This window comes from Mytilus trossulus, chromosome 10 (assembly GCF_036588685.1).
Source record: "Mytilus trossulus isolate FHL-02 chromosome 10, PNRI_Mtr1.1.1.hap1, whole genome shotgun sequence".
In the NCBI taxonomy this organism is placed as follows: domain Eukaryota; kingdom Metazoa; phylum Mollusca; class Bivalvia; order Mytilida; family Mytilidae; genus Mytilus; species Mytilus trossulus.
The window spans coordinates 7950610-7961892 of NC_086382.1; the positions used below are offsets into that span (position 1 = coordinate 7950610).

Here is an 11283-nt window from a genome sequence, read left to right on the forward strand (position 1 = left end):
CATTACATTACATGTAATTGTAATGCAGAAAATGTACATTACAAATTACTTTGCATTACATCCATAAAATGTAATATTACAATGCATTACAATTACAAATTACCATTACCCCAGGCCTGTTCCTGTTCAATATCTTCCGTCATTAATTTAATACTTTCTCTAAAAATTGAGACTTTAACATATTTCAATTTATCGAAATGAAGTTTTTACTTTTTTCAATACCATTTTAACATTTTGTGCACAACAAATAACAATAAGATACATATTTATAATAATGATTTACCAAGCCTATAGATATAAAAAGATGTGATATGAGTGCCAATGAGACAACTCTTCATCCAAGTCACAATTTGTAAAAATAACGAAACTATGCAAATACGGATCAAATGGTCTCCTTTTCACTTCCAAATCTTATAATTTAATTGAAAATCTTTTGGATAGTGTTGTGTTAAAAGGTTTTGAGGGGTTTAGATACAGGGTTTATAATGAAAAATATTACCTTGTATAGGGGTTCCAAATGGAATTGCTCTTAGTATTCTAAGACTACGTTCAATGCTTAACCGTTCTGCGATTAAATACATCAAAATATCGATATACCATGTCCTGACTAGTGCCCTAATTTTCATTTTTTGTCATTGATAACAGAGAACCTTATATTGTTCCATTAATTTCTGCATATTTAAACGGTTTTGAGGAGTTCTAATACAGAAAATGGTTCATTACAAAATATATTACATGTGGGATTGCTCTTAGCATTTTAAGACTGACTTTTATAGTTCGTAAGACAAAACAATTGCTTGTTCTATGAACAGTATAAAGGAAAAACTGATAAACAGCAGCTATATTTGCTATTATAAAACAATGCCGAGTGTGCATTATAATCATGCTGGGCGTCACCATCGTTTAGACAGGATGGCATCCCAGGATTTCCTAAAATAAGCTGCTTTTATAACTTTGAGTTTGCTTACCGCTATTATGATTATTCTATGAAATAGCTTAGTAATTTCAAGTTGCCTGTAATAACTCCATAAAATTCAAAATAAAGACAGGGTGATGTGGTGCATGTGCATTTTTAACCCCGCCTCATTATTTGTGTATGTGCCTGTCCCAAGTCAGGAGCCTGTAATTCAGTGGTTGTCGTTTGTTTATGTGTTACATATTTGTTTTTCGTTCATGTTTTTACATAAATAAGGCCGTTAGTTTTTCTCGTTTGAATTGTTTTACATTGTCTTATCGGGGCCTTTTATAGCTGACTATGCGGTATGGGCTTTACTCATTGTTGAAGGCCATACGGTGACCTTTAGTTGTTAATGTCTGTGTCATTTTGGTCTTTTGTGGATAGTTGCCTCATTAGCAATCATACCACATCTTCTTTTTTATATGATTACAAATGGCATCTATTGACAAAAAAAAACGAAAAATGACAATAAAAAGGCTACTGTACGACTTTCAACCGTTTGATAATCTTATAGTAAGATGAAAACAGCCCGATACAACACTTGTTAAAAATTGAATAACCGAAAACTACTTCAAAAGTCAATTACTATAATTAACATGAGGCATCAGTTGGGATTTAACACACAAATCAAGAGGAAAAACTAAACATAGTACACTTTACCGTTATTTAAAACAGTTATCGAACGCCAAGTTATCACCTAATTTCAATGAATAAGTTAAAAAAATATTCTCTCTGACTTGTACAAATAAAGTGTGAAGACACCATAAGCAGTTTCAGCATTTGGTGTAGCTTTTAGATGTGATCGCATGCCATTATACCCGACATAATTGTGCATCATGTATTCATTGTATAAGAGGATTGTTTTTTGTGTTTTTTGATAAGAAACATAATCACATTAGTTATTCTTTGCACCACACACAGTTAATTATATTTTATATTTTGTTGTTTTTAAAAAACAGGAGACTAGCCAATAATCCCTTTGACTGTTCAACTTGTGATGTGAAAGAATTGAAGGATTTTCTTCAAAAGAATAATAAAAAAATCGGAAATTCCCGTGCGAAGTGTCACGGTGAATTGACATGGTTAATCGATCATAACTTCAACAACTGCAAAGGTAATATGATATAATATATATATTGGAAGAAATAACAATAACAACGTGGGAAGAACAACAAAGAAATGCAGCATGCAACTTTTTTTTCTCATATACAGCCGTTGGATGGTGTATTATCCAAAAAAAAAACGTGTATGGTGTAACGGTGTATGGCATATGGTGCAATAGTGTAAGGTGCTATTGTGTATGGTGTAAGGGGAATGGTGTAAAAATATAAATTAAATACTTTAGGCAAAAAGTCTTCGTGCCGCTATCCATGATTCTTCTGTCCGAAATCATTTTTTTTATTTTAAAACGGGTGTTATACGCAGACAACAAGGAACGACAAACGAAGAACGCTAATTATTTCATCTGTGGATTAACCGGAAAAATGTGAATAAATCGAAAAGAAACAATCAAAGATCTTCAACCATCCCTTTCTTTATATCTTGATCAGTGGATCTTCAATCATTATATGTGCTTCCTTGGAGTAGCTGTGGTTTTATGTTTATAAGGAGGATTTAAAATAACAATTCATTTTGTTCAGAATCAAGAAATGTGATGATACGTAGCGCTGAGTGTTGTATTGACTTAAATTTTCTCATGAATCTCTCATATAAGCTTGAAAACAATTTACCTGACATCTTGTCACTTAAACAAAATTTGTCTGTAGATATAGCTGTTGCGTGCTGGATGATTGACCAACTAATATAAGTAATGCAGCATCCCCTAATCACTGTGCTTAATATTTTTCGAATATCTGTATTATTTTTGTTAATGATCCTTGGGTATTTATAAATTGTTTCACATTTAATGAATGAATATGTAAAGTCTATTCTTCTATACGCTTTCGCTGCACACCAGAACTACAGTTGATATCTTCCATCATGGTTATGTATGAGGTCATTTCAGCAAAGAAATATTTGATCAAGGCACCTTTGGTTACATCTTCTGACATCAGACTCCGACTTCTCTTGAACTGAATTTTAATGTGCGTATTGTTATGCGTTTACTTTTCGACATTGGTTAGGGGTATAGAGGGAGGGTTGAGATCTCACAAAACATGTTTAACCCCGCCGCATGTTTGCGCCTGTCCCAAGTCAGGAGCCTCTGGCCTTTGTTAGTCTTGTATTATTTTAATTTTAGTTTCTTGTGTACAATTTGGAAATTACAGCCCTTGGATGGTGTAAACTTCCCCAAAAAACGTGTATGGTGTAATGGTGTATGGTGTATGGTGCAATGATGTAAGGTGTATGGTGCTATGGTGTATGGTGTAAGGGGAATGGTGTAATGGTGTATGGGGAATGGTGTGATTGTGGAACGTGTGATCGGGAATGGTGTGAATGATGGTGTACGACATTTCATTAGTTGAAAACAAAGTTTTTTTTATTTTGTTTTTTCAAATTGTAAACATAAACAATAATAATAATCTTAATATTGGAAATTTAATTGCAATATGGGTAATTTCGGATCGTGTAGATAGAATGGGTAATGGTGTATGGTGTAATGTGTAAGGTGTATGGTGCAAAGGTGTAACGTGTATGGTGTATGGTGTTATGGTGTATGGTGTTAGTGGGAAGTTTACACCATCCAAGGACTGTAGTATGGCGTTCATTGTCACTGAACTTGTATATATTTGTTTAGGGGCCAGCTGAATGACGCCTCCGGTCGCGGGAGTTTCTCGCTGAATTGAAGACCTGTTGGTGACCTTCTACTGTTGTTTTTTATTTGGTCGGATTGTTGTCTCTTTGACACATTCCCCATTTCCATTCTCAATTTTACCATCAGTTTACATGAGTTTTTCACGCATGTTTCACATGTGTAGTATGAAACGCAATGATAACATACGTGAATCATGAGTATCACATGCGTTTTTCACACATGTGTCACATGCATTGCAGGAAATGTTTCAAATACAAGCGTGTGACACGCAAGTGAAACGCATATTTACATGTGTATCGTTAATTAAAGATAAAGAAACATAGACAGTAGAAACTTGAAGTCATCAAACAAATGGACCAGATTATTCATGAAATATATATATATATATAAGCGAGTCTAAATTAAAAACTACGTTCAAACCTATGATTGCGTTGGATAAAAACTGCATTTTTTATACATGTGCATGTAAAACAAATTTCGTTGTAGAAGGGTCTAAAAACAGCACAAAAAACATTTTCCAAAAGACCAAAAAAGTGAAAAAGTATATTTAAACAAAACGCATTTGACTTACAGGTCGAACAGCTGATGTTCTTTAACCCTGCTGACTGCCATTGGTGATTGCCAAATGAAATTGATCACAAGATGTAATAAAATAGATCTTAATATAAATTTAACACTTAACAGAACATTTTTTTAACTTGTGGCCACGATGTTATGCCACAAACATACGGTGTCAATATTTTTTTAGTACACCAGATCCGGATTCCGACAATAATTGTCTCTTCGGAAATGCTAGGGATCGAAAAGATATTTGGAAGGCCATATAACAAGTACCCTCATTTTTAGAAAAAAGCATCCTCATTTTTAGATAAACTCTTGAATTTTAGGTGTCAATATAGGATGAACGGATCAAATAAACCGGAGGGAAAATATGAAACAAACCCAAACAAAAACATATAAACGAGTCTAAATTGAAAACTACGTTCAAACCTATGATTGCGTTGGATAAAAACCGCAATTGTTATACGTGTGCATGTAAAACAAATTTCGTTGTAGAAGGGTTGAAAAACAGCACAAACAACATTTTCCAAAAGACCAAAAGGATATTTTTTTACTTAACTAAACAATTTTACCTAACAGGTTAGACAAAAGACACCAGTCTGAACTACTATATATCAAATCAATAAATTTGATTGGAAGTGGATTGTTGCTTGTTTAAGTTCCTTCTTTTTCATATTTTCTGTCAGAATCAGAAACGATAGAAGCATTTTCATCTTCTTAGTCAATATATACAGACTATTTCTGGAGAGAGAAAAAAACAACATATGTAATTGTGTTTTTGGAACAACTGGGAAAAGTATCATACTTCTGTCTGATGTCAAGCGCTTCTAGGCTGTCGAGAACATTTCATCAATTGAATAGCAAATGACTTGTTCACACATAGTTCTCGTTTATACTGTTCAAATATAGTTGTCATGCTTAATGAACATAAACAAGATAAGAACAAATAAATAAAAAAGACAATATGGTCAGTCATGAAACGGTATTGGAGGGCTTTAGTCTTTTGGGGAAAGTTGTCTTAATATGTTTCTACTTATGCGGTTTGTTTTTATAATTTAAAAACCAGTAATTACTTAGCTGAAATTCGTCTGCTAATTTAACTGGATAGTCTTACGGTATAAAATGTAAATAAATTTGTAAGTGAGTGAAACCTGCTCACACTGTTATGTTATATCTTTATCATTTGATTTAGATTGTTCGAATTAGACGTAAAATTTGCATGTGCGTCAATCATGTCTATAGAGTACATTTCAGTGCAGGAAATTAAATCAAGATATCAAACTATTGATAAATACTGTTCTGGCATGAGATAGTATAGTCTATTTTCATATAACCGACTTCAGACTCAGGAAATTTTTTTTTTTAACAGGATACCTGCAATTTGGTAGGAAATTCTTATACTCGGTTACGTGAGAGAAAGCTTACGGTCGGTAAATTTGGGGAAATAATTTACTGTATTATCTTTTCTATACATACCAAATCATTGAAAAATAGTGGACTTTTTCTTACTTTTTTTTAAATTGCACTGATTGTTACCTTGATTTGATTTTTTAAGTTGCTCTTAGTTGACCGAGTACCAGACTGTATTAACAAAGAGTAAATAACTTGTCGAAAAATGTTAGACACCGGAGTCAAAAGTCGGTCACATGCAAAATATCATATTAATTGAATAATTAAATAATTTCAAAAAAAGTATGCCTGTGCATATAAACATTTTCCTCCTGTATCTTGAATTGTTAAATAATAGAAATCGATATGTCTCAATCTGTAATGCTATATACAATTTGAGACCGGAATATGGCAGGCTGTTTTAATATTTATTCTATTTTCAAGATATCTTATATAGTTGATATGATATGTCAATCAGATATCTAATTAAGTTAATCAGATATCTTATACAGTTAATCATATATCTTATAAAGTTATTCATATATCTTATAAAGTTAATCAGATATCTTATGAAAATGATAAGATATCTTATAAAGTTAATCATAGATCGTATTAAATAAATACGATAGCTGAATTAACTGAATAAGAAAATAATAAATCAAATACAATATCTATTTAAGCAATAAATACATATATCTAATTTAATCAATAAGATGTTATTTAATTAATATGATATCTATTTTTTTTAAATCAAAATTTAACAACTGCAATAAAGAATTATTTTTTCATTGTGACCGAATATATTACTAAAAACGATATCTTATAAACCAATGATTTGTCTAAAAGATAAAAGAGAGGCGAAAGATACTGAAGAGTCATTCAAACTCATAAGTTGAAAATAAACTGATAACGTCATTGCTTAAAAAGAAAAATATAAACAGACAAATAACAGTACACAAAACACAACATAACTTAAGACTGAGCAACACGAACCTTACCTAATAGGGGTGATATCAGGTTATCCGGAAGTGTAAGCAGAAGCTGCTCCACATGTGACACCCGTCGTGTTGCTCATGTTAGTACAAATACGTGAATAATTAAAATTCGGTAGGTCAGATTCGGGAAAAAGGAAACGGAATTGAAGTTACAACATTTAGAACATATCCGCTATCATCTGGTAAACGGATATAACATAGGGGTCAACCAACTCGTGATAAAAAACGATATCTTATAAACCAATCATATCTCTTATGGATATGATAAGATATCTTATAGATAAAATAGGATATCTTATAGATAGAATAGGATATCTTATTGATATCTTATTGATAAAATAACATATATTATAGATAAAATAACTTATCGTATATATAAAACAAGATACAAAATGTATCTTATTGACGAGTTAAAATATCGCATAAATAAAATAAGATAATAGTATATATCAAATTCTATATATTTTAAAGTACAGTATATTTTTAAATATTTCTTAGATATTTTATGTTGTTTGAAATTTACAAGATATGTTTTATAATCCATGAGACTTTTATACGACTGTCATACAAGTGAGAGGTTAGGCTAACTATAATATTAGGTTGAATCCACTATTTTCCAAAAAAGAAAATGACTGTACCAAGTCAGTTATATGACACTTGTTTTCCATTCGTTTGATGTGTTTGAGCTATTGACTTTTTTCATTTGATAAAGGACTTACCGTTTTGAAGTTTCCATGAAGTTTGGTATTTTTGTTATTTTACTTTTTATGAACACTCGATTACAAGTACATGTAACAATACAAATGTATCTGAAATTTACTGACTGTACATTTGTGCGCATATTGTTAGATTTTTGAATAAACTGAGTCTTATTACAAATATTTGACTCGTTCTAACATCATATTTGGACTGTTCTCTTAATTTGTGAATTGTGATTCTGATAAAAGTGCATTCATTGAATCAAATACGAAACTTCATTGTAGACTTAATTAATTTATTTTTTTCTTTTTGAAACATTTTGTTAATCAGAGATAACAACAGAACATATAGAAGAAACTTCAACTGTTTCCCGGCAGCAAACAACACTTATAATAACTATTGCAGGTACGACCAAATTTCGATTAGATAATGAGGTTAACATTGCATGTTTAGGATTAAAAAAAAATAGCAATACGCAATATACTAACATTAAAAGTCAATCATTTCAATTACCAGAAATGTCCATATTTATTGATTTTATTTCAGGGGGCAACATAGTACGGTGTTCTTGCTTTGAACAACATTGTAATATTCCTTTCTTAGGATACGAACAATCACACATCACTAATACCTGTGTTGAATTTGACAAGTTAAAATATCTTTCTCCTGATATGAATTATCCTGTTATTAGTTGTTATACTTTACAAAAGAGAGGTCAAACTAACAAACATATGTTCAATACAGTATCCTGTAGTTTGGGACCTTTTGACTGTGTCAGCGATTTGTCTACTTCTCTTTTACTTATGTACACGAAAATACGTCTTCAATTAGTTGTTTTATACTAAAATTTAATTTTATATCTTGATGAATTTACTTATATTCATAAGTAAATATATTTCTAATTTTCTGTAACCAAATTCTGGTAAACTTCTTTTAAAATATATATTAGCTTGTCGTATCACAATTTTACCTTTTTATTCTCTATCATCTATTTTCACCAATAGCAATCATGTCAAGAGAAGCAATACTCATTTAATCATTGAAACATGATTTAGTACTGGTATAGTTTACACTTTGATTTCTAGTGAAAATAATTGTCGACAATTGCATTACTTCTTACTATATGCTGCTGTTGAATATTCATTTTCTTCAAAAGACATGTTCTTATTCATTTTATTTAATGAGTGGTTGGTTCTTGCTTGTCACTGATGAGTCTTATCTAGACGAAACTCGCGTCTGGCGTATCAAATCATAAGCCTGGTACCTTTGATAACTATTCTCACATTTTTTTTTGTCAGAATCAGAAACAACAGAAGCATATCCGTCTTCTGCTGCATCAGATACTCCAGCAAGTACAACAGAACGTTCTCCAGGTAAGATTAGACCTCGTTTAATTAACGAAACAGAACATTAAATGTTTATTAAAAAAATGAAACAAAAACAAAAAATACTAAAACTTAACGTTTATCAAAAATATATTCAATATATACACACGTATTCGAGATAAAACAATGTAATTATGCTTATTGGGTGTGCATTTGCAAGTTATCAACTTTGAATCAGGGAGGATATCATAGGATAAAACACCTTTTTTAACGAAATGTATTCGTGTATAAACTGGACCAATTCACTCACAAATAAAGGTTGATGACATGTTTGTGAGTGACTTGGTCCAGTTTATACACCAATACATTCCTTAAAAAGGCATTTAATACTTATAATTCTGTAAATGAGAGATAGAAATTTAATTTCAACACTGTAACCTCTATCACACGGACATTGTATATGTGTGTCATTTAATTGGCCTGGTGCATGAATTCATATTTTGGTTAACGCAAAAAAAATGCACTCCATGAAGTTTTCTATATGATAAAAAATAAACCAGAAAAATATCTTATAATCATTCAAATAGATTTTTGTGATTATTATTAAATTTTGACGATGAACGCAAAGATAAAATACAGATTTTTAACGTCACCGTCATCTTGTTTACATTGGTTACAAATAGTAGTTCGGTCAACGTCGTATATCGTTAAATTAATAACGTCAAGAGCCAAAAACGAAAGCCCTCTCGACCAATCATATAAACGTATTTCCTAATATACCAATCATATAAACGTATTCCCTAATTTACCAATCATATACGATTATTTAGATTTGGAATGTAAAATTTGTCAATATTCATTTCAAGTGACTTTTTGGACTTTTAATCAAAAAGTGCAATTTAGAACGAATATAACATTTGAACTTTAATGCTATGCCGTTTTGAGGAACGCTCACAGTAATGCAAGGCAATTGAATGGTAAGAACATAGACTTGCTGGACTATATTCATATAAAAATTTCATTAGATTGCGTATCTTTGTTTGCAATAGTCAATAATACGCATACTGACATTTTTAAGTACAATATTTGATTGGATCCGGAACATGAACCTTCAAGGAATAATTAAAGACCGTTGACGACGTTAATTTTAATTCGAACGTAGCTAACTAAACCATTGATTTCAATCAGATTGTATAGCATCATATTATTGTTACTGTTTTGCAGGTATCATAAATACTGAAGTTATCATTTATTTATCGTGTGGAGTTGGTTTTTTTCTTATTCTCAGCTGCAGTATGGCTTGCTTCTACGTTGGCAAAAAATATCAAAACAACCAAAATCTAGGAATTAATCAAATTGTCGATATAAATAACCGCGGAACTGAGCTAGACAGTGACGCTCAAAGAAGCCCCACTGTTTCAACGGAAAGGGGAAGTGGTTACGGATATGCTGAAATAGACGAACTTGAGTTGTCTGAATTCATTTTGACACCACCTGAACAACTAAATATACAACAAGACGACAACTCAAGTGATTCGTATGATCGCATCAGTCCCCAGAGCAATGACTACTTAAACCCATATCAATCATTGTTGCCTTCCTTGCAGCAGTCAGGAAACGACCATGATTCGGATGAGTATAGCCATCCCGATGAAGAGAACAGCGCGTACACCAATCTTTACCAACCCATACGATTCAATCGACTCGACGAGTTCAGACAATATGCTAGTTGTTCAAGTGTACAATATTTCGAAGTCCTGGGCGATCCCATTGGAAACGAAAATGATGTCAATATGCAGGAAGACAGCCAACGGCGTAGGAAAACTTGGTAGAAAACACATTGAAAAAGACAGTTCGACAGCTGTTTAATATATGCATTTATAAATATTGAATTTTAATAATTTAGTATTTTTTCTAATTTTTGTATTGTAAATTATTAATATAAATGTTCAATGCATGTGTGTGAAAAGTGTTAAGTTTAAAAGTAGACACAGCTGTCAGTGACAGTCTAATTGTAAATAGCCATATATTTTCCCAGCAGCTTAGAATAAAATAGGTTTTTGATGTAGTTTTTCATTGTTGTGAAATCATAAGACAAACATTACAAAAGTTATATTGTGTAAATATATTTATGTTTGTCCATCTGATGAGTTAAGCCTTATTTAACTGATTTGTATAGTTCATTCTTATGTTGTACTGTTATAACACTGTCCCAGGTTAAGGGGAGGTTTGGGATCCCGCTATCATGTTTACTTCGCCACATTATGTATGTTTGTGTCTGTCCCAAGTCAGGACCCTGCAATTCAGTGGTTGTCGTTTGTTTATGTGTTTCATGATTGTTTTTCGTTCATTTTTTGTACATTAATAAAGCCGTTAGTTTTCTCTTATGAATTGTTTTACATTGTAATTTTTCTTTTATACCGGACTATGCGGTATGGGGTTTGTTCATTGTTGAATGCAGTACGGTGACTTATAGTTGTTAATTTATGTTTCATTTTGGTCTCCTGTAGAGAGTTGTCTTATTGGCAATCATGCAACATCTTCTATTTTTATCTTTAACCATTATATTTCGCATGTTTCCGTTAATCTGAAGATAGCAGA

General features: G+C 31.7%; 1 protein-coding gene across 1 annotated transcript; it reads left to right on the forward strand.

Annotated features, from left to right (window-relative positions):
* The first annotated feature begins 8658 nt into the window (after positions 1-8658).
* On the forward strand, positions 8659-11283 carry LOC134686014 (uncharacterized). The gene is made up of 2 exons (XM_063545721.1): positions 8659-8730; positions 9907-11283. Exon 2 carries the CDS (start codon positions 9978-9980, stop codon positions 10512-10514), a length of 537 nt encoding a protein of 178 aa, XP_063401791.1. The 5' UTR covers positions 8659-8730; positions 9907-9977; the 3' UTR covers positions 10515-11283.